The sequence below is a fragment of the Falco biarmicus genome, chromosome 8 (genome assembly GCF_023638135.1).
Source record: "Falco biarmicus isolate bFalBia1 chromosome 8, bFalBia1.pri, whole genome shotgun sequence".
Taxonomy (NCBI): Eukaryota; Metazoa; Chordata; class Aves; order Falconiformes; family Falconidae; genus Falco; species Falco biarmicus.
Genome location: NC_079295.1, coordinates 21,465,744 through 21,490,235, shown reverse-complemented (window position 1 = coordinate 21,490,235; position 24,492 = coordinate 21,465,744). Strand labels below are relative to the sequence as shown.

Below are 24,492 nucleotides of genomic sequence, written 5' to 3'. Positions count from 1 at the left end.
TCAGAAATGGTCACTCATTTCAGGCATTTCAAAACTCCTATACAATCTGTAAAAACCTTCATATAAAGCACACTGCAGTAACCTAACCCCAAGATAATAACGATGGTTGTAAATTCTATGTCCAGAAAAAGTTGTTTCCTTCTATTCAAGCACACAATAAAGCAGATTCAGCTGTCATTCAGAACTCTAGAAGCAGCTAAAATAATAACCATGTTCTGACAGACAGTAAGAAGAGGGCAAACTATCTAGCTTATATCACCTTTACAGTAATTTCTCAACTCTTATAACCTCAAGATGAAGGTTTTCTAGATTAAGGTGCAACAAACCTGCTCTGATACAAGTCCCAAACCCCACAAGATGCTGTTAGACCAAATAAGAAAAACAACCTGATCTGAAAGGAGGGACAACAATATCCGATTTGTGCACATGTTGAAATTACTGCAGCCCACACTACCTTTCCCTACTAAGGATTTTTATTATATTATGGCAGTAAGAGGTTACTGTATCTTACATGACAGTATCCTGGAACAATAAACACAAAAACAGAACAGAAATTTACCACTTTGCTCTGGGTTCCCAGCAGAAAGATTCTTCTCACCAGCAATATGTTTTGCTTCTACACTAGTGTCCCAAGTTTGTGCCTGGGATACTTAAAATAACGCAGTATCAAATGTAGGACACAGTTTACTCCTGAAAGTAACATCGAGTTATACCACAGCCTTGAAAGACTGTGCCAAACTCCAGTATTTCAATCTACAACACAGGCTTCAGATCCCATTAGTTAGGTATGTTTTTCTACATCTGCTCTTGATCTAGATACAGCTCAGCACAAGAAAGACATGGAGCTGTCAGAGTAGTTCCAGAGGTGGGCCACAGAATGATCAGCAGGGAGCACCTCTCCTGTGAAGACAGAGGCTGGGAAAGCTGGGGTTGTTCAGCCTGGAGAAATCTCCCGGGAGACCTTACTGCATCTTTTCAACACTTGAAGGAGGCTTATAAGAAAAGGTGGGGACAGGCTTTTTAGTGGGGCCTGCTGCAACAGGACAAGGGGTAATGACTTTAAACTAAAAGAGGGCAGATTCAGACTTGCCAAAAGGAGTAATTTTTTTATAATTAGGGTAGTGAAACACTGGAACAGGTTGCCCAGAGAGGTGGTATATTCCTCATCCCTGGAAACATTCAAGGTCAGGCTGGACAGGGCTCTGAGCAACCTGATTTAATGGAAGGTGTCCCTGCTCATCGCAGGGGGGGCTGGACTACATGGCCTTTAGAGGTCCCTTCCAACCCCAACCATTCTGTGATTCTATGATCTATTTTTATCCTGGACAATAATAACAGATTATATCAAAGCACATCGATTAGTCCCTACTTTTAAGACATGTGCCCAAAACTGTTTTGTACCAAAGGCCAGCTCTGGAAGTGCAACACCTGTATTTATCCAGGTCTACCGGACAGAAAAAACCGTTAAATTATAACATGATCACTGCATGTTAATTCATGGAATTCAGAATTTATGCAATTACCTACAATTCTGCTAACTCCTTTTTCGTGAATTTTTATGTACCTTTCTCCTGCTTTCCTCCTTCTCCATCCTTTATAACTGATGTCTCCCTTTACTTCCTTCTAGTATAACGTTAAATTCCTAGTATGTTTTTACTGCAACTTTTTGGCTCAGCACAAAGTCCAGTTCTATGAGTGAAATCCTTTAAAGCCTGATCCCTAGAGGGTGCTTCAGCAACATCTCAGGAAAGCAGGTTTGCCTCCTGTGAAGCTGGCTGCATTTAAGACCAAACTCTGAATCTATGTGCGGTGGCATGCATGCCAGTGAAAGGAAAAAAAAAAAAAAAACAAAAAAACCGGTAATCATTAGGATAATGTTTATAAAACTAAAAGAAATGCTGAAAAAGCTAAAACCTTTATGTGGGAGGTTATATGGTTAATAACAACCAATTATATTAAGGATGTTATGTTTCTCTGGTAGAGGTTAGTTTTGCTATTAAATTCCAATGACAGAAAAAACAGACCCTCAATCCAGATTAACAACAATCAGTAAAACGGTTAATTTCATAAACAGTATATTTGGTCCCATTCTTTTATAGGATGGTATTCAAGTTAAAGCACACCAAGTACACACTGCTTACAGAACTGGTATGGAGAACTAACAGTTCATTAGAACTGTCAGAGTTAGTATCAGATAATGATTATCACTACCAGAATAAACTCGAAATTTACAATGGTATTAGGTTATTATTAGAAATTTAAAAGAATTTCAGTTCTACTTTGGAAGAAGGTTAATAACTGACCTGAAGAAACTGAGTGAACTCTGAATAGTTAAGATGCTTCTTCCTGTTATGTCCAAAATGCAGTCGAATGAACTCACAGTCCCAGTTGAAAGGGATTTGGTGATGAATAATAGATTGTTCAAATATTTCTTTGACATTTGCTTTGGGGGAGGGAAAAAGAACAAGTGAGCTTTGGGATACAGTAAATCTACAAATGTTCCAGGAAGGATACAAACAAATTATGTTTTAAACAGCTGTTTAAGAAGTGGTTTAGTTTGTTAAGAATAATTGCTAACGAAACCTTTACAGAGCTGTGTAAGAACACATTTGCGACACGACGTGATACTTTTTGTATTACTGCATAAAACCTTCGAGTGCGTGTTTTATTTAGTTTTAATTAAGAAGCAATTTCCCTCATACATGACAAATAAGAGCTATTTTGCATTCTGATATAAAAATCAATAGTGGTTCTCTGTCTCTGGTAGGAGTCAAATTAGCCCTTTATCAAGAGCACGAATACCTGCATTACAATCTCACGCAATATTTGTCATACTAAGTACGGTTTGATTGAAACTTGATTATTACAATCACACTGTCTGAATATGTCTATTGAAGATAGGTATAAGAAATGACATCTAAAACATATCATTAACTCAGCAGAAAGCACCTTATTAGATGCTTTTGATAAGGCCTTAGCACAAAAATCAAATCCTATAAAACGTAATTGGTAGTCTCAGTTATTAAAATGTTTTAAGATAAGTGAAGATAGAGATGTCCTCTTTTAAATGAAGTAAAGAAAAAAACTGTCATTTCAGAATATGGAATTCTCCGTATGTATACTGTGCAATTGAAATCTCAATGCTAAACATATTATCTGAATTCAAAAACCTCATCTGAAAAAAAAGCATGCATTATTCATACACAGCGTCGCCATGCTGCGAAACAAGCCTGCTTTCTGTGCGGATTACCCACCCATACACATAAACAGTATAACCGATGTCTACCCATAGCACAGGAACACTTCACAAAACCCACCTCCAAGTACCTGAATTGATTTGTTTTTATCAACTAACCTAGGACCTGCTAACAACCACAATAGAATGTGGCATATAGCTTAAACTTAAAGTACAAAATATTTTAGATGAAAACACACCTTTTCTATGTTTAGTGTAAACAGTTCTGCTAAAAAGACAAAATGCAATAAGAACTTTAATACCATTTGGTAACTTCACATCAAGAGCTATTACTTGGAGTAAATATGTTGCTTTCCCTATACTAAAGGACTAATTGATTGATTGTTTCAATTCTACAGCCATTCCACTAGTTCTAGACCAAACTGAGGCAAAGCACTATATGGTTTTATCTTTTGAGTGAGTAAAAGGGAAATGTTCAAAATAAACCTGTCTCAGAACAGGGACATACAAAGTAGGATTCCTTGGCTACAACACCAGCTTCACAGTTAGTTTGAGATTACATATTCAAAGGGCAGATAATGGCTAGGAAGTGATTTAACTGTAATTTAGCCCTTACTTAAAGGTCAAACATAGTCCATAGTCAAAAAACTGCAGTTTAAACCACAGTTTCCACTGCAAGGTAGGCTAAAGGAGTTGCTCGGGTAACAAGAAACTTAAAAAACTACCCTGACTACTTGTAACTGTCTGCCCGCATCTATTCATCGCTATCAATATGCAAGGTGAGCATTAAGAAAATGAGAGATGATGCACCCCACTTGTTAGTGCCGAACTATTTTATTTTGCCTACTTCATTTGAAAGTTTTGTCTGTAGCAGATTTATTCATCATTGATAATAATGAATCAAGGAATGCAGGAGATGTAAATTTAAATTATCTACCTACCACTGACTCACTGCTGCTTCAGAGCAAGCTACCTAGAGTTTCCATGTACTACAAACACAAACACGTAAGTGCAGCTCACTATTGACCTTGCAAAACGGCGCTGAACTGTGATCAGTGCAGAAGGCAGGGCTGCTTAATTGGCTGTTGGCCTGGCTACCAATATACAAACAGGGTGCCAACTAGCAACTTCTTACACATCTGTAACATTGACCTCTAATACATATGGAGTTCCCCTAATGAGAACTTAGGAAAGAACGTGCTGAAGCAGCCAGAAATTTTCAATTGTTTCCAATGATTACTTAGACTCTCACTTTTTTCATATAATATTCATACATGCTAATATAGACAGATCTTCCAATTATTTTAAACTAGACTTAAGGCCTTGGTCTTTTCATAATTCTCATCCAAGCATTTAACTTTATACTACTTAAACAACCAAGAATCAGTTTCCTAAGCTATTGATTTTTTTCTTCTTAGAAACATTTACAATTAGTCATTAACACATAACAAGTCAAGATTCTTCAGCAGATAAAAATAAAACTTGTAAATTAATTAATAAATTTCTATCCAATAGTTAAATGCATTGGTACTTGAAGAATTCCAGTAGTGGCTAACTAGCTTTAATAAATGGCATCCAAATTAGCCTGTTGCTTCTCCGAAAACTGAGGTGCCTTATCCATTTTTCTTCCACAGGCAATCACAATCAGTAATGTATACTGCACGTATTACAGTACTATGAGATTAAGGATATACTGTTTTATCTAATGGTTAATTAATTTTGTGTTGGCTTTGGTTATGAAAGACTTGGGGTACAGGAACAAAACCATGTACCAATTGTGCATAACTGACACAGTTAAAACTAAATGCAATTTTCCAAAGCCATTTGGGATTCTCAGACATCTCTAGAAAAGCACTAAAATTTACTACTACTACTCGAGTTGCAATGCTTTCTTTACAATTTATCAAAAACATCTTTTTAATCCAATTCTGTTGGCTGTTCTCTAATATTAAAGAAAATAGCCATCACGACAACTAACAACTTGTGGGATGAGAAGCAGCGAACAGACAATCACATTTCAGAAATTATAAATTATGTGATCATCACCTACACTTTCACCACTTTACATTATGATCAAATGTCTTATTTTTAATATTTTTTTTTCACAGCAGAAGCAAAGCACTGACAACAAAGAAAATGGGTAAGATTAAGGTACAGATGCTGGGGTTTTTGCTTTTTTCAAAATCTCCCTCAGTCAAAACTAGTAATGCTTCTAAATTAAGATAAACTACAAGTACTTCAAAATTTCCAACAGAGCTATTCTGCAGGGGGCAAACAGCAAATTATTTTTAAACCCTTTCATTTCAGTATGACATTTTACAGAATGCATTCATTGTCCCTGTCAATAAATGTTGCTCATTTACTAATGTCTTCTCCTACTCTTTGCTCACCTTACTGCAGTGGAATTCTTTCCTACTGAGCTGATAACTTTCTTTCCACGCTTATAGCAATGAATTTTCTTCTCAAACAGGCATACAAGTCAGCAGCCTGATGACATACTCAACTTACCATCAGCCCCAGGAACAATAAACCTACTACTCTAGTGCACTAGTACATTACCTCTAAGGCGACACACATTCTTTCAAGATTGCTTCAGAATTTCCCCACCCAATCATTTTAAACAAATGACAGATGCCGGAGCAGCTATCTGCAGGCAGCATACACATGACTGGCTCAACCTCCATCAAACACCGTTACCTATCGGGCTCAGAAAAACGATACAAGAAAAACAAAGTTTGAAATACTGAATTTCATACAAGGAGAATATTTCAAGTTATAAACACTATGATGTCTTGTTACGGCCCATGGTGGGGATGAACTCAGTACCCCAGGGAAGCCTTGAGGAAGTACCTATTCTTTATTGTGACTTAACAGCTCCCCAGGAAGCCGAGTAGAAATCTCACCCAACTCTAGTGCCACCAACCTGTTAGCAGCCTGCCATTCCCTCTCACCAGTGATGGAATGTCAATCATGCTTGTTAGAGACACAAAAATATAAACATGATAGTTTTAAGTAGCAGTATAAATATGCTAAAGATTTGTTGTTTAACAAGGTTGTTTTAATGTCTACTTAGTCTTCTACAGTCCCATTTGTACATGTTCAGCCTTAATGTACATAATGAATTTTAACGTATTCTGTGTTGCTACTTTTCATTATCTCTGCTAACAGCAAATTTTACATGTTTTTACTTTCAAGCATAAAATGAAAAATCACAGTCAAAGGCAAAAAGACTTTTTTTTGTAGCACCTGGTGCAACAGAGGTATATTAAGAGTGATCCAAATGTAAATAATGCAGTAATTACTTTGATGTGAGAGCAAAATGGCAAGTGGCAGGAAAAGTGAGAAAGCTAAATTAAAAATAGTTACATTGTATTTCTACTCTTCTTTTAAAAGGATTAGTGATTCAGTTCAAGGTTAAGATTAGTGACAGGCATAATGACAAATTGTCAATATATATAATTTTAACGTGGACTTCTCCTTTTCTGTTCCCTCTTGCTGAACTGCAGCTTTGAACTTAGTACTATATTACTACAAAAAATAAGGAGGGGCTCCCATCCTCCACTGCTCGCAAGTGCTCAAAACTGTGGTTTAAACCTGAAAGAATCCTGTAACAGGAAAGAAAGAAACAAAAAACTAACAACAAAAGAAAGTCACAACATACAGTGATGTTTCCTACATTATCTGCATGTGTTAAGCAAAAGACATCTGGAAAACAGGCAACTAACATATGGCTACCACAAGGCCAAGAAAAATAGCAGTTCTAGTTTACAGCACACTTGACTTAAAAAATGTTTTTCTTATATCCTCAGATCTGTAACCATGTGATCATTAGTTTTTTCTGTTTACTTTTTAAAAGGTTTCCAGCCTTTATGGTTGCAAACAATATTTAAGATTAAATCCAAATCCCAGCATTTTCAATCCAATTGCTCTTTTGGAAATGGTGGACAAGCGAGTACTAGGAGTGATCTGTGTTTCCTGAAAAAGAATACTCAAAAAGCAAAGAACTATAACAACATATATTCAACTCCTTTTTCTTGTTCTCACTCACCTTCTTCCAGTATTCTCAAACTCTACGTCCTGATTAAGGGAAACTTTTTATCCCAGATTAAAATTTGTTTAAGAAAATAGATGGAAAAGATTTCAGTATCACTGTATACTCAATTTCTGAAACCATTACATTCATGTTTATTATTTCAGTTCACCAATATCATGGTAATTTTCACATTGTTGCATTACTAGGAATCCAATTTCCTTACTCCCCCCAGTGCTTTTAAAGAAGAGGCCATTATGCATTTTGCATTCTCAAGCATACTTTTAATTAGACTGAGCTGCAAGATGTTTTTAAAAGCTTTATATTCAGTTCCATAAATATTTTCCAATTATCTCAAAAATAATGTAAAAATTCTCAATAGAGAATCACAAACATGAAGGCATTAAAATTTTCAAAATCTCATTGTACTAGCTCTATCCTTCTATCCATACCAGCATGGGTATTTAACTAAAAAAGTGTCTCTGAAATTCTCCAGTTTACCAGAGAATGGTCTTCTCTGTGGTAACTCTACAAAGAACAACTGGAAAAAGCCTTGAAATGGTACATTCCAATTAGAAGTGATACAGTCCAGATCATTGTACGGTTCACCAAAGTGATAAATTACAAAGAGTCATTTTACTTCGAGCTAGACAACCTATTTTTAAGAGATGTTTCAGTCATAGTTGCAGACTTCACCTTTTAACTACAGTAAGGATTATCTGCTTCAACATCAAAGCAAATCAAATATCATGAGCAGATTTAATATTCAGGTTTGCTTTAACCTGAATTCAGGTCAAAAGACTATCAATAAAAAGAAGTTTCCTTAGTACAACAGCATTAATTTTATTGAGTGTTTTTTAAATTTCACTCATGTTAAGTAGCTTAGTCACATCCCACGATCATAAAAAGCAAAGTGGTTGTCAGTCTTCTCTGGCTACAGATAGCAACCCGTAACAAGACAATGCATGGAAAAAGAAAAATCACTTTTCTTTATCAGCTTTTGCTGTTACCTTTCAAATATTTTATGGCTCACCAGCAACACATCTCCCATAAAAGTCACCTAGAAATCATTTAGGAAGACATACAAGCATTTGATTCAGGAAAATAAATGCTTTTTTTCTATCTATCCATGATTAAAAAGTCATTTAAACTACACTGTCACTTGTATCAATGGGTTATTAAAATAGTAATTTTATTCACCAAGCTGACAGCAAGTCCAGTGCAGCTGAAACATGTAAAAGAGTACAGAGCACACTGTACAGTTTGCTCATACAAAGTAGGACCAATGTGATGTTCTTGCAATGGACATGCTATCTGCACATTTATGGCAGTCATTCATACTGGATTTCTGGATGCCTAAAACTGGAAAAATGGCCCAAAGCAGTAAGAAAGTAGATGACATTAAAGTGACAGAAGGCTTCCCATTTCAACAATCCCGATTAATATAAGATACTGCACAAAGACATTGCTTAGAATAGCATAGCTGACAAGTATTTCTACCAAATAGTTTCTAAAGAATCATAAAATCTTTCTCCCTCCCCTTCCATTTCTCAACTCACAAGACTTAAGTTCTTCTGTAACACAATTTAATTACTTTCTGCATTGAAGTTAAAATTTTTTAAGAGACAAGTGGCAGACTGAGGTTCAAGAGGACTACAAGGACTATAAGTGCTCAAGTATGGTCCAAGTCCATAAATATAAATATAATATAAAAATAAATCCTAAAAAGGAGATGTGAACCTGAGTGAAGCAACTTGATTTCAAATGCAGAGCCAGCTATAAAAAAAAAAAAACCAACAGGTACATTTAACTTTCTCCAGATAACTGAAGATTTGAGTAGATCGGGGAATTTCTTGAAAATACTATACAGTCATGCCCAAATGATTTCGAGACATTATCTCACATCCAGCAATGCCAGTGATAGATTTAAGTTACTGGCGTGACAGACCCAAGTTGATTCTGTGTTCCACTCTCCAGTCCCTCCACCCCTCGCTCCAGATGCACAGTGCAGAAAAACCTCAGTAAATCAGTGTCATTTCTGGCAAGACTTACTAGCTTGAGTTAGCTTTGGAATCAACACAATCACATCCCCATAGCATTGCATCTTAGTTGGAAAATCTTTACTTGTGGTTGCTCCCATGACCAACATGGTTTATCTGCAGACTGGATACATCACACTTGTCCGACAGCAATTCTCACACCAACTGGCTAAACTTATTCCAATTCAGTATATTTCTAATAATTCATTAAAACGTCAAACTTTAAGACCTGATTTTATATACTCTCCTGTTTTTACCTGAAGCTCAACTCCGTGTCTTTCTGTTTATGTGGTGCAAAAATGAAAAAGTGCACAACTCATTTATAAAACAGCCTCTATAGGCCACAAGACTGACCTGAAAATTGACTGCAAAGTTACCAAATTCTGAAAATGTCATATATTATCATTCACATTTTTTTCCATGTGCATTAATTTTTATATGCCTATGAAATAAAAATAAGTAGCCCATGTTACAAAGAACAGCAACAGCAAAAAAAGCAAAATAACAGCAGTAAACATGGGAACTGTACCATAAAAATATGTACCACTGATATGTTACAACATAGTATTAAATATAGTAATAATCGCAATATAATTAACTTTGTAAAAACAAGAAACCAATAGTAAATTTTAAATTCCCTAAAGATTTCCCTACTCAAGATTTATCAGCCTTATTAAAAAAAAAAAAAAATCAGTGAGAAAAATATTGAACAAGTCATGCCATTTTCTGGTTTACCATTTATCTTGGTTTTGTTGTTCTTTTAGCCTTTAATGATGTGCTCATAAAAATAACAATTCTTAGTCTGACTGAGGAACCTTACACAATCTGAAATTACTTCTTGTTCATTTATGGAACCAGCTATTTCAAGTGTGTTCATGAGAGCTACAAAGTGCACATCCCTGTTCTGCACGATTATTAAATATACCATCATTAACATGGTAACACTGGTTGTAGTAGTTTGTCAGCTTCCTAATGACTGCATTTACTGACTTCACCTTTACTTAAGTTCTAAAAGATTTTCTTTTCAAGATGTTGTGTATCCAAATTGCTTAGTATTTGACCCTTCAGTTAACGATGTAATTTAACACATATCGTAAGTCAAGCAGTTTGTTTCCAAACAAAGACCCTTGCATTTTTTTCAGTAAGTTGCAACAATTTTCATAAGAATGAAATAGTACAAACAGCAAGTGGTTACAAATCCAAGCATATTTTGTATTTTCTTTATTGAGAGCTTTATTCTTTTGGATAAAAATAACATTTAGTTCTCATTCCATTTTATTAAAATTCTTAGCATTGATTAATCTAATTTTCATAAACATATGAAGTTTCAAAAATAAAACCTAGTCCTCCTTAAACTGCAATGTTAATAACAGTTACCTAGCAACATCATAAAGCAATATAGTTAGCCTAAAAAATTTTGTCCAATTACTGACTTATGTGTTTAGGGGGAAAAAAAATTAAAAATCTTAAAGGCCATATTTTCTTTCTGATTTTTCAAATATATGATCTAGTTAGAAGTTATACTCGTAACATTAAAGTAAGATTTGCTCCTCAAGAAAAGGAACACTAAACTATGAGTTCCAAAGATTAGACCTCCTTCATTTCTGTATTGAGCTCCTACTGTATCTAACGATAATTCTTCAAAGATATGTGGAGGTTCAGAATACATTTTAAAAAACCTTTATCACTGAAGGAGTGCAAAGCCCATGACACAGAATTTTACTTAGGATGACAATGAATAAAACAGCAGTGTATTAACTACTTGAGGAACACGAAAAATTTTGATTCAAGAAGACAAACAAAATATATTTTGTTTCTGTGTATTAAGTTTGTATCACGTGAAAGAAAAAAAAAAAAGGTCTACTGCAAACTCTTAGGAAATCAGTAGAATACCGCACAATATGCATTTCTATGCACCAATGGTGATGAACCATTATTATGATTTATGCTGTTATAATTACTTTCTTAAACTGTTTTTCTTTAGATATTCTTACCAAATGTTACTTCTCCATTGCCACTCTTGTCAAATAACTGAAAAGCAACAATGAATATTGCATCTGGAGTACACAAAACAGATTCAAATGCCAAAAACTCTTGATAGGAAATCAACCTACAAAGGAAAATACAGAAGTTATAAAGATTTCAAAAAATTATTCACAATACCAATAGTATTTTGTGTTTGATACTCTAGAAAATTGTATGATCCAACTATTAAAATAAAATTCCAATATAAAAATGTTAAGACACTACACTAGAAACTGAAAAAGTATTTGTTACATTTAAGTGCTTAACCTTTATGCAATCTAGTTTCTTCCTCTATAAAAGAATTGAATTCTTCATATCCATCAACGACAAAATATAATAAATTCTCAGTGAATATACACAATTCATTACCTTGTAATTATAAATGTAAGCAGACAGCACTTAAAAATTAAGACATAAAAAACCCACAAAAATTCTACCAACATGAAATTTACAGGGCTGTCATTATATTACTAATTTATGTATATATTTCTACTGAGAAAGAAAAGATAGTTTAATGCAAGTATAGGAAAATACTATACATTGTTTTAAGAAAATACATACATTGCATAACATTCATTAAAAATCAACAGGTTCAGAAAAAGTTACACTTAACTACATATACAGAAAAAATATTACACTTCAAATATAACATGAACCACACAGTCATGTACTTGACAAGAAAGAAGGAAAGAAAGAAACTGTAAGAACATCTGGACATAAGGACAGTTAGACATGACCAAGGCAGGCAAGGATTTAAGTGTAACAGTAGATCACAAGATTCTGAGCTGTGTATGCAAGACAGTCACCGTAGAGAAAAATGCAACTTGTGATACGTTAGGAAAGCTGCCTCCGTGCAAGATAAGGAAGCAGCGATATTCCCACATACAGTTGCCACATCATCTCTGGAATGCTGCATAGAAATCGAAGTCCTTGTGTTCAACACATAAACTTAGACTTGAATGTATGCACAGGTAACTTATTAGGATAATCATAAATAACTTTTCTAGAGAAATTCAGCTAATTCTGACTAACAAAAAAAAACATCCAGAAGGGATCCCAATACTGTACATAAGAACAGCTACAGAAAGATAAACCCTAAGTCAGAAGATAAAGAGTAATGTTGGGTCAAGAATAAAATCACACATCCATCAAAGTAATTAGAGCAGGCACACACTGTGGCCTTTCCAGAATACTGCAAGAAAAAGCCTTAGTTTTAACAGCAAATTTGGTTTATTAAAACTACTGTGTGTTTTCATCCTTGTAAAAATAAAGGACTTAGCTTGATGACTTAGAATATTCCATCCAGTTACAAGTTCTTGAGCTCAGTTTATCGAAGTAAATGATGGGATATCTATTTTAGCATCAAATAAATTATCAATGGAAATTAAGAATTTTAATGATTTTTTTAAATTAAAAAAAACACCTTATTCCAGTAGATGCTGCTAAAACAGAATTATCACTATAGATGGTGCATTTTCCTAGAAATTGTACATCATTGATCTGAATTTAGTACTCTTCATAGGAGATCATTAGCTCATAGTGATCACTTCACACATATACTGCTTATTGCTAAAGAATCAAGTATAAATTTTGTTCCCTACAGAAAAAAACATCAAGCCACACTATTCATTAGCTTATCTAGTCGTTCTCTGTCAAAGGATACATAAAGCAGAACTGAGATACTTTAAACAAGGTTATATCTGTTAACATTCTTGCATAGATGTATTATATAGAAAATACAGAAAAAATGTAGTGATTTTGAAAGGAATTCAGAGGTGGCAAATACAGAATTATGATATTAATTTGTCACATGTCAGCCACAAAAAGCAGAGATGCGAGAATGGTTCTTCAGATGTAAAAGTCAATTTCATTCAAAGGATGATCTTGGTTTAGTATCAGAGAAACAGAATATCCTTTAAAATAATTGTAAATACTGTCATTTCAAAATACATCTCACATACAAGCGTAAACCTGGAATACAAATTAATTCCTAACCAGGAAGCTTTATAACTGACAGAATAAAGTGACGATCTCTGCAGAATGCATTCATAGAAGCCTGAACCTGAAAGAAGCCGTCTTCAGACGTCTCACTTTAACAGTGCCTACAGCAAAAGGAGATAGACACATTCAATTTCCTTTCCATATATTCAACTCGCAATGCCTAAGAGCAGGGATATCCCCTGCAATCCTCCATTATCTGTTAGGGCAGAGATAACAGGAGCTGGATTAAACAGAATGATGGAGCTTCCCACCCAATCGCTACTCAAGTACCATTCAGCGAACCCACTGCATCAGAGTCCGTAACAATAGCAAAACACTCACCCTTCATTTTATCTGTAACATTTTAAAAAAATTCCTTTCCTGTTATGTCTTGTGTACCATTACCCTTCACAAGCAAGCACACAAAGTATGCCACAATTCTCCTCTAGCTTCCCTTTTTTCCTACTACAATTCTTTGCTCTTTTTTTCCCCCCACATAACATAGCTTTTAGATGTTACGTATAGCTCTGTTGTGACTCTCCATTATGTGAAACACCAACTATTTCCTCAGGACTTAGTTTAAGAACAATTTCCAAATTTTAAGAATGATAAGCTGATACAAAGAGTACCCGGAAACAAGCAATTAAAAATTAAGAATTCTGAAGGAGTACTGTGAAATTTTGAAGGAAGAAGAAAAATCCTTATTTCTATAATCGCAGTACCTACTAATGTTAATTGACTTATATAATTGGGAAGCTGGTTTTGACACATATATATATATTTAAGTACATTATTCAGAGAGGATATTTATCCTAACTTCAAAACTACTGCCTGCAGTCTGAAGACATAGGAATGCTTAGACCATCAGTGAAATCCCATTGTATTAAACAGATAGCAAAAAGGCAGTTTAGGCCAATTTCTAATTTAAGGATCATCACATGAATTTCTCAGAACATGCATTTGTAACAATGAGGAATAAACGCTTGAAAAGTGAACAGTTGTCTGTTTTAAGAATTACCTTACAGACTTCCACTAGAGCAAACCAGTCTTGTACTGTAGTAATGGGAGAAGGCAACAGTACTGAACAGTTAACTAAGGATCAAGTTACTATCAGAAAAAAAGTACAAAAACATTTTTTAAACATATGCGTAAAGACAGCCAGTTCCAAAATGTGTGCTTTTTTTTTTTTAAAGTGCCAAACTGAAATCTAAATGAGTTTTTAAAATATTCACAAAGAAAAGTTACCAAGGACACTTTGAGTATTTATTTGAAGGGCAAGCAAGGCTAAGAGAATATGATAGCAGATACAGGAATTAAATTTTGTAACAGAACCCAACACTTCTCAATGACTTGCTGTGTGCTGGGCTGTCATTTAATTTACAAATGTATGCATGGAATAGGACTACTGATACTTCCTTGGACTTCATAAAGTAACTTTAAGTGCTTGGAAAGATGTAATGCATTCTGGAATTCAGTTGAAGACTACAATAATTATTCATGCTACAGATTAAATTCTCTGTATAGATTATATAGTTATTAAAGTCTGAATTTTGATATATTACAGCTCACTACAAATGCAAGAATGCAAACATAAAAGTAAATAAATTAATGAAGATGATGATGATGGGTGTATAACAAATTTTCACATGAAATACAGATTAGAGATAAATATAGATTAAAACATTTAGGGAAATAAAGTTTCAGACTTCAGACAGACAAACATTTCGCATTGCAGACCATATGGTAATAATTCCCATTACCATTGTTGCCATAGATAAAGCACACTTACCCATATTTGATTTTCTCACTTCAAATATCACCCAGATTTGAAACAAAAATAAACACAACCAAAAAAAAAAAAAACACCAAACTTATATTCACAGGGAAAGCAATAAAAAATTGATGCTTCAATGTCAAGTTCTGTTGTAGCAATAAAACAAATTATTGATTTCTTACTATAAGAAAGATCCTTTTAAGACATTTTCTGAAGAAATGCACACTGTAAAAGATAACCAACAGCTTTCAGAGAAACAAGATACTCAACATGTTGGTTTACGAGTCATCAATTAGACTCTTATTTCAACAGATACGTACAAAATAGCCTTTTCAATTGATAATATTGATAATGGTCATAATATTGATAATTATAATAATCAGTGCAAAAAACTGCAGCCATGTATTGCAGAGGGACAGGTTACTTGGATTTATGAAATGTATGTATGTATCAAATGTATTATCAAAATGCTGCAGCTTTATAAAAAATATAACCAGGTAACATCACAGTAAACAGGAGATCCTACATTTGTCATATAGTGTAAAATGTATACAGCACATACAATTTCATTTGTAAAGCACAGATACTGTGCAAGCTGCTCAGGATAACATGCAAACTAATAAAATATTCTAAAGCAGAACATAGGAAAACAAAAACATTTAAATTATGCCAAAGGTCAGATATAGACTCTCAAATCCAGGGAAGTTCAGGGGCTTTCAATTTAAAATAAGTTACATCTATGTATTTGCAAACATATTGTATACTGTTTTAACAGCAACTTTCTCTCTTCTCTACAGAATACCCACTCCCTTCTGCATTCTTGAGCTGTTCTCTAATCCATCTTAACCTTCTCACTTTACTTGAACAATGTCCACACTTCCTACTGCAATCCAAGGCCAAACCTAGACGCCTACATACAGCAAGAGAAAAGGCTCCTTTGAAGACAACTGAGTTTGAGGGTACTACCTCAGCAGAGGGGACATTTTGTAGATCAGTATCAGAGAACTGTCTAAAAGCAAGTAGTATCATCTGTAAACAAAGTTGGAGAAGTTATGTGGTGTGACCTCATCTAGATTAGGCAAACATCTTCATTCATAGAGTCATTATACCTCTTTCCTAATAGCTAGCACTCTAAAAAAGACCTCAATGGTTTAATTTGAATTGCACACTATAGAAATAAAAAAGATCTTCCATATTTCCACATTTTTTTACAGGTACAAAGGACTCTATATAGTATCTAATCATGGATGTGAGCATACAGAAAAGAACTTTTCCAAGGCAATCATACGTCAAACATTTGCCATTCAACTTCCTCTGCCGCAGTAATTCCTTTGTAGTAATTGTTAAAACTCCATTAAAACTTTAAAAGTGCACGTTAAACATCATATTTTCCCCCCAATTTCCACAGATTTATAGTCTACTGTACTTGAGAAAAAACTTAACGTCTAACTAAGCTTAAAGTGTAATAAAATCAATAATGTATTTTAGAAGATGAAATTATCAAACTCATTCGTTCACATATTTACCAATGCATTACAAGCTTCTAATGGAAAGCGAAATTCTCACCCATCCTTAGTTTGATCTGCCACTCCGGCCAACAGCTGCACTGTTTTAGGATTGTAATGCGGATCTGTATAAAGTCCTAGGTATTTTTGCACAAAATCTTCTGGGGTCATGTAACGCTCACCATCTTTCTCAACACTGGCATACTAGAGTAAAAATAAAAAACAAAACCACACAAACAAAAATGAATCCATTTAGATGTTAATTACCAGTGATTACCAAACTAGTATCTTTACTGAGTATCGCTTAAAACAGTGCACAACTGTCTGCTCTGAAATTAAAGGGCTTGATTAAACTAATAGCGTTACTACACTAGTTGCATATCACCAACAATCAGATTATTCCTGTAGAATAGATGTGTTCATATAATGGCCAATATCTTCTAATAAAAAGACAATTACACATTTTCAGAAACTGTCAGGTAATTGCATAAATTTATAAAAATCACAGCCCTGCTGTAGCTTTCCATTTGCAGCTACACTGTGAAAACACAGCACATAAATTTTCTTACATTTCTAGTAGCAGATATCTTTTGAATTGTTCCTGATCACTACTTTAATTAGTTTAGAAAATATATATTATTTCTTTTCTCTTTTTGTGAGAAATACATTTTCAAATTCATTTTTATCCTGAAACGAATGGCATCTTTCATTTAAGTAAAAATTCACAAACACAGACAAAAAGGATTTGAATAAATGGAATTGTTTTGATTTTATTTTGAGTTTTAATTTCATTAACAACACATTTTCAAATAAAAATCACAAGGAAATTTTAAATTATAGAATTTAGATATTAATAAAACTAACTAAAAATAAAAAACCAAGTACATCTTTATTACTTGTATACCAAGACAACTGCCACATGTCTGTATCAGTATTCTTACCGACTGCTTTTCTGTTTCAAATAATTAATTGCTGGTTCTTATCTATAGGTCAACTTTTAATTTAAAGTGAACTTCTTAGCATAAAGTAAATTCCTCAGCTGTCCAGTTACACTGGGTAATACCAATCTTGAACTAAGAACATGTGGAGACAGGAGTAGAAAGCATCACAAGTGATGAATAAAAGGCAAATGTATTATAGAAGTTCATATACCTCAGATCATGTTTCAAGATGGCAATGTAGTTGAAGGAAAAAATTCTTGTGGTTTATTTATAATATGAGAGCAATCTTAGAAATAAAACCTAAGTTTTCAGATTACAAAGTTAAATTATGTTTGCATCCTGGAACACTGAAAAGTAGCTTGAAAAAGATTTCTAGTTTCCTAAACAACTGTGACCCAATTTGGTTTGATAGTTGAGGTTTTTCTCAGCATATTTGCCCACAAAACCTGTAAGCAAGCTTATTTGTTTACAATCCACCTCTTCTATTCACTCTCTACTGTAATGTCTACTCATACACACAATGATCTAGATGCAGACCTTCAAATATATACATAGAATTGCCTTTCTACTGAGAAAGTTTAAAAACTACACAGTTGTTCCATTAGAATTTTGATTTGCAATGGAAGTAATGGTTTTTAATTAATTTGTAAAAACATAATTCACCTTTCCAGGTTCTAGTCATTCACAGATGACTATATAAGCATTCTCTGCAGAAAAATTAATGGTAATGCCCCCCAAGACCTATAGTGCAACATCTACGCTAGTGAATAAAGTTCAATTAATGGCCTTATCTGTGATTTGTAACTTTTCCTCTATATACAGCAGTACCTTGATTAAGTTGACACAGCCTTATGTGAAAGAGTAACAAAATGGGCCCTTACTCTGCCAGGGACCCACAGGAATCAGAATATCAACAATTAAGTCATAACAACACATAATACCTGTTGATGCCATTATGATAAAGGGGATTATTTACAATGTCGCATGCCTGTTTCAGCTGTATGCGACCCAACCGATACAGTCACAACACTATTTCAGCATAAAGAAGCTTGCATCAGCATCAACGCCTGCCTAAGCTTCTCACCTACCTCTTCCACAATACCAGCCCCTCACACCACCTATCCTGCTTCCACTCTGTAGCTGCGATGACAGCTGTTTGCAAGGCTGCACTGTAAACCACATTACTGAACTAATGCAGAATCAAAATAGATTATTTCCACAAAAATAGGAAGGAATGGACAGTAATCCTTTGACTCAGCACTGCTGCTGACATGACAATATAACGAAACTGACTTCACTGAATCAACTCAGAAAGGTTCTCTTCTCAGTCATATACAGATGTGACTAAAAAAATGCATTATGAAGCACAATTCTGCTGCAAGACATGCAATCCAAAGAAAGTTTTATGTACGAAGGACCATCAAACATGCAGAGTAATACAGAGCATATCTTCAAGAATAACAGAATTCAACTGTATGACAGCAGAGTGCATATCAAGGACAGCCAAGATCTAAAAATCATCATCTTTTTTTTCTTCAGACACCAATTTATCAGAGTTCATTACAAATAGTGAACTGTTTTACAATAAAAACTGTGTGGAAAGTTTTGTTTAAAAAAATTGAGACAAAAATAATTAACTGACAGATACATTGAGCTCCATATGAGAAGGTCATGGTATTTTGAAAGAGCTTGGCAGCAAGCCAATAAATTAAGGCCTGACAAAGTAGCCAGCCGTGTATTTACATTTGTCCTCAAGTTATCTTTTCACCATACAACTTAGGTCAAGAATCTTTTAGCACAGAATAGGCAATTGTAAACTATATTTTAATTTGCACATAAAACATGACATCAATTAAATATTTATTTCCCTCACTCTTGAATTATATTTATAATACAAAATTCCTACTATACATTTATAGACTATCTCAGGTAAGCACTTGATGAATTTGCATGAGATTTTTTCGTAAACATCATCACGTAACATGAACACACAGGAACTCTAGTCGTGCAATATAGTGCTAGGTATCATCACACTTTCAAAAACAATCCTTTCCTTGAAAAATTGGTTCATTTTCAATTTAAAGGGGTTTTCTATCCCAATGATTTTACCTGGGCAGAGGAGAAATAAGTCCCAAAACAAAAGATATCTACAGGTACTCTTAGCTTTTTTTTTTGTTGTTAGGCTAAGCTATGAGCAAGAGATTCAGGATGTTGGGGGGTGGTCAGGGGGGAAGTTTCCTGTATTAAAATTGGAAATTTGATTTTGTTTCTTTCTCCACCTTGCTGGAACAGGTTCCACTTGCATTCAGCAGGCAGGGAGTAATTCAACTATATCCCCCAAGGGCTGACTGGGCCTTGCCTGAGAAAAAAGAATGAAGGCTCACTACGAAATCTGGTAACTATTGTTATACATAACTCTTTTATCCTTCCGTGAATTTTTGTTTTGTTCTTTTATGGTTGTTATTGAAGTCAGTGGTTAGCAACACCAGAAAGGTAACTTATTTGACGGTGCACAAACATGACATTTCAGTGTCTGCATTTCAGTTACAGGACTACATAGAAAGAATAGCACATCCTTTTAATACAAGTCTAACTTAAGATTTTTAACAGTTTAAAATAATAAAAAGAAATATACAGCAAGCCTCAGAAATTCTAAGAGAAAGGTATATATCAAGCAGCCATTAAGATACAACATAAACTGGATGGACAGAGGGGCACATATCACATTAGAGGGTAAGCATGAACAGAAGGAAATTTAAGTACGCTTTCTATCAATAAGGTGGATGACGAAGAGGCCTAGAGTTCACATCTTCCCTTCAAACCATTTCCAAGGGAAGCCAAATTTAGGAAGGAATGCACGACCTTTAGCTGAAGCTCATAGAACAGGCCGGCACTCTCAGCAAAGAGCACAACATAGCTGACCCCTGATGTGCGCAACACTAGTAATATTTCATAAGACTTTCTACAACTTAGTCTTGGAAAGCGTGGGCTCTATTCTGATTTTGAGTTTGCAACTAAGTTTGCTTGCTACCTATCAAACAAAAACCACAATTTCAAACTCAATTATAAACAAATCTAATCCAACAGAAATACAAACTTCCTTTCTATGCCAGAGGTATATGTGTTGTTTCTGGTCATTTACTGCAAATCTCAGATACTCAAGGGGAGACAGGAGAGCTTTTGTATTTTTCATTCCTCAGAGCACAAAACAATCCACAACTTACTTTGCATGTTTCTTTGAAGACTGCAAGATAAGACATGGAAAAGACCAAAATCCACTGTCTGCTTTTTAGGTCAACAAAACATGTACTGTCAGAGAGACAATTTCAAGATGCAATTGTACAACGTTCTTCCTCTCCACTTTTCCCTGTATGACCAAAATCAAGGACTTCAAACCATTACTTATTTCCAGAAGCAAGCACTCCTACTGACTCAAGTCAAGAATCAAAAAAATTCCACATTTCCAAGTTGAATAGAAACCATATTTCCCTTTTTTGCAACCAGATATCCAAAACTATCTTACAAGTTGGAAAAGAGCTGTGTGATGTTGTAGAACCACACATTTTTATACTGTATTGATATTTTTTGAATTGTATTTTCATGTTGCTTATTTATATACTGTACTGTATTCCTTATTTACAAAAGCTAAATGATCTATCAACAATAAATGAACCTGTGATAGGTTTTTTACTAGAAACTAAACGCTGAGCTTTCACCGTTTGATTCCAACATTCTAAGTTTTCAGACTCCTGCAACATTACCAGTGTAACCCAGTAGGCAAAAGCAAAAATCTGCCAGAACTATAGCTGGGATATAATTTCTCTCTCTCAGGTAAAAAGGTCTCTTCTGTCTACTTATCATATGCGGAAACTGTTAGGTAATACAGTAAGACCAAACGATAGAAGTCAAAGATTAAGTAATTGATTTTATTATTTACAGTATTAGCTCTAATACTTGATTTTATATTCTTTCCCTTTTCATGGAGGAAAGCTTCTTGAATATACTGTGTAATATTCAACATAAAGGGAAAAGAAAAAAGGTATTTTAGTGATTCTGGAAATACCAGTGGCCCAACTATGGATGTAAAACAATAGTTGTTCTTATTCCATCTGCTGGAATCAAACCTTCATTATTGAAGTTTTAGGACTGACTGAATTTTCCTTTCACATTGTGCTTCACTGTAACTTAAGGGGAGTGAAGAAAGCTTCATGGTGTTATTTAAATGTTAATTCTAAGGCCCTGCAAGTGATAGTATTATGAAATCAATCAATCTTAAGAAATCAATTTTAAATTCTAAAAACATTGGCAGTCGTCAATCTGTTTGGAAGAGCAACACAGATAAACCCTGAGGGCAAAACGTAGCAGCCATGGAAGAATTTTTTAGAATCTTTCAAAAGCGTGTTTAAAAAAATAACTAGTACTTAGTTATGGCTTTAGCTATTTGCTTTATAGGAAACTGGAGCACACTTCATAAGATTATTTAGGATTATCATTTGGAAACAGTTAATCGTGACTGGTGTCAGGAGCAGTCTCTCCTCAGCGCCTGACGCGCTGCGCCTACAAAGTGAACTTTTAAGTGTCCCACAGGCACAACCTGCGTGCGATGCGGTGGCAAACCGCTGAAAGGGCAAAAAATAAAAGCCCTTGAACCGAACACCATTAGACAGATCTCTTTACCTGCAAAAAAATACTTCGTAGTTCAGCAGGATCCGCTCTTTTGGTTGATTGCACCTGTGAACACAGGCAGGTTAACGCCTCGCCAGCCGGGCTACCGGCAGAGCGCGGATAAGAGCCGCCGGTGCGCCCGTCAAGGCAGCAGCGCCGGGCCCCCACCCGCGCACTGCGGGACCCCCCCCGGCAGCTGCCAGCCGCGGGGCTGCCTGCAGAGCCCCCCCCGCGCGACGCCGGCCGTTACCGCCCGGCGGGCCCAGCCCTCACCGCCCGCGCGCGCCGGGTAACGGCCCCGCGGCCGCCCCACGCCCGCCGCCCCCGCGCCCCACCGCCTCACCCCGGAGGGCGGAGGCAGGGCAGGCTGCGCTGCGCGGCGCTGCCCCTGCCCCGGGGCCGCCCCGGCATCGCCCCCCCCCCCCCGCCGGCGACTTCCCCCGGCCCCCCGCGGGGCTCCCGCAGCAGCGGCTGCCTCCTCCCGCCGCCCGCCTCCTCCCCGGCCGCCCCGCGGGTCGGCCCCTTTCCTCCTGCGACAAGCGACGGAGGGGGAGAGTCACCTTGACCGCCATGCTGCGCCCGGCGAGAAGGAGGAGGAGCCGCCCGCCGCTACCCACCCGCCGCGCCGCCGCAACAGCCGCCGCCTCAGCGCAGCGCCGTGGTAATGAGCGCCCTGCCCTGCCCTGCCCCGCCCGGCGCGGCCCCGGGCTCCCCTCAGCGGCCGCGGCTGCCGCCGGCAGGTCCCACGGGGCGAGGGGAGCAAAGCGGAGCCCGCCGGCAGGGGCCTCGGCGGGTGCCCGGGGCAGGAGGTGCGTCCTCGCCCCGCGCCTTGGCCACCACACGGACCCGCGGCCGGCGGTGCTGGGCACCGGCGCTAGCACGGGTTGGACGGCGGATCACCCGCCCCGCCGAGGGCACCTGGAGCGCGGGTGTGGGTCCGTGCTGCAGGGGGGCGCCTGGTAGCACCTCCACAGTGCAAAACTGAACTTTTTAAGATGCTGCTGGAACTCCTTTCTCGCTTAACGGATGCAGCCGTGCCCCTGAGGGTCGGCGAGGCTAAGCTGGTGATACCAAGTGCTGGAACTGTTCACAGACCAGCATTCTGGCAGCACGGCTGCGAGGCGGCAGTAGCCCCGTATTTCAAAGAGGCACAAAGGAATCAATTCTGGCTGGAATTCAGTAGCTTCTGACAGCTTCATAACACTTCAGCAGTAGAGCACGTTGACTTGCTTTAAGCGTCGAAATGAAAAACATGCAGGCCACAGCCTCAAGAAGGGAGAAATTTATACTTTGTTTGGACAATTCAATCACAGTAAGTGCTTAAATAATAATGCATGTTATGTCTTGCTGTACTATTTCAAGGACCCAACAACATCTTTCTTATCACATGTGACTGGAAAACATAAAAAGGACAGCTTCTGTTATACCTCAGATAACACAGTGCGATATAGATTTACATTATAGTAGTTGGGAATTCATAATGGTGGTCACAAAACAAGGGCTTATAACCGTAAGTTTAGAACAACGCATTTTCTTCAGAAAGCAGAACTTTTTTTGGCTACAGGTCAACAAGAATGTCCTGAAGATAATTTGGAGTTCACATACTATGTATATGCCTATGTGCCAGCTGACAGCAGAAACAGTTTTGCTAGAAATCTGCCCGTTTGTGAAGTATTTGGCCACTAAACCATCTTGTTCGGCAAGTCCATATCTATGCTAATTGCAGTTATAGCATCCATCAGAAAACTGACACAACTGCAGAAATCTCCATGTTTCTTCCAGCCGTGGCTGTAACAAGTGGTTCACCGTATCTCTTTTACTAACAGTAAGGCCTTATTTTCTTCCTCAGAGATGTAACTGGTGTTGAGCCATGAGGTCTATACGTGCAGGAAGAGTGGAAGTAAAAGAGTTGCTCCACCCGCTCCAAAGCGGGAAGGGACGATGCTGTACCCTAAACCTCCTCACAGATGGTTAACATCCCACAGGCCCCCGGGCTGCGGCCGGGTAACACAGCCCAGGTCCCCGCACAGCGCTCCAAGGGGCTGGCAGCGGTGCACTCCAAATGGCAGAGCCAGCCAGCGCCCGCCCGCTGCCGGCGGTGCCCGCGCCGCCGTGCCAGGTGCGAGGCTGCGGCGGGCAGCACTACGCATGCGCGCTGGCCTGGCCAGGCCGCGCCGCGCCCTCCCCCCGGCGGCGCCCTGCGGGCGGGGCCACCAAAGGAGCAGTCGCGCGGATGCAGTTCTTCAAGGCTCCCGCCGCGACGGGGCGGGGCGGCGCTCGCGCAGCGCTGGGCATGCGCGCGGGTGCGCGCCGCGCACGGTGCCGTTATTGGCTCCT

At 37.2% G+C, this 24,492-nt stretch overlaps 1 protein-coding gene across 2 annotated transcripts in view; it reads right to left on the bottom strand.

Annotated features, from left to right (window-relative positions):
- Positions 1–22,812, bottom strand: part of SLC25A12 (solute carrier family 25 member 12) — a 51,802-nt gene extending 28,990 nt beyond the window's left edge. Inside the window, exons 1-5 of one of the 2 annotated variants that reach the window (XM_056348898.1) lie at positions 22,716–22,812; positions 22,168–22,221; positions 16,611–16,753; positions 11,260–11,375; positions 2,304–2,443 (exon numbers count right to left, since the gene is read on the bottom strand). In XM_056348898.1, coding sequence (XP_056204873.1) covers positions 2,304–2,443; positions 11,260–11,375; positions 16,611–16,753; positions 22,168–22,221; positions 22,716–22,727 — 465 coding nt within the window. In that variant the 5' untranslated portion in view covers positions 22,728–22,812. Of the gene's footprint in view, positions 1–2,303; positions 2,444–11,259; positions 11,376–16,610; positions 16,754–17,490; positions 17,623–22,167; positions 22,222–22,715 lie in introns of those variants that run through there. The other variant, XM_056348899.1, reaches the window with a different exon arrangement.
- Positions 22,813–24,492: the final 1,680 nt, after the last annotated feature.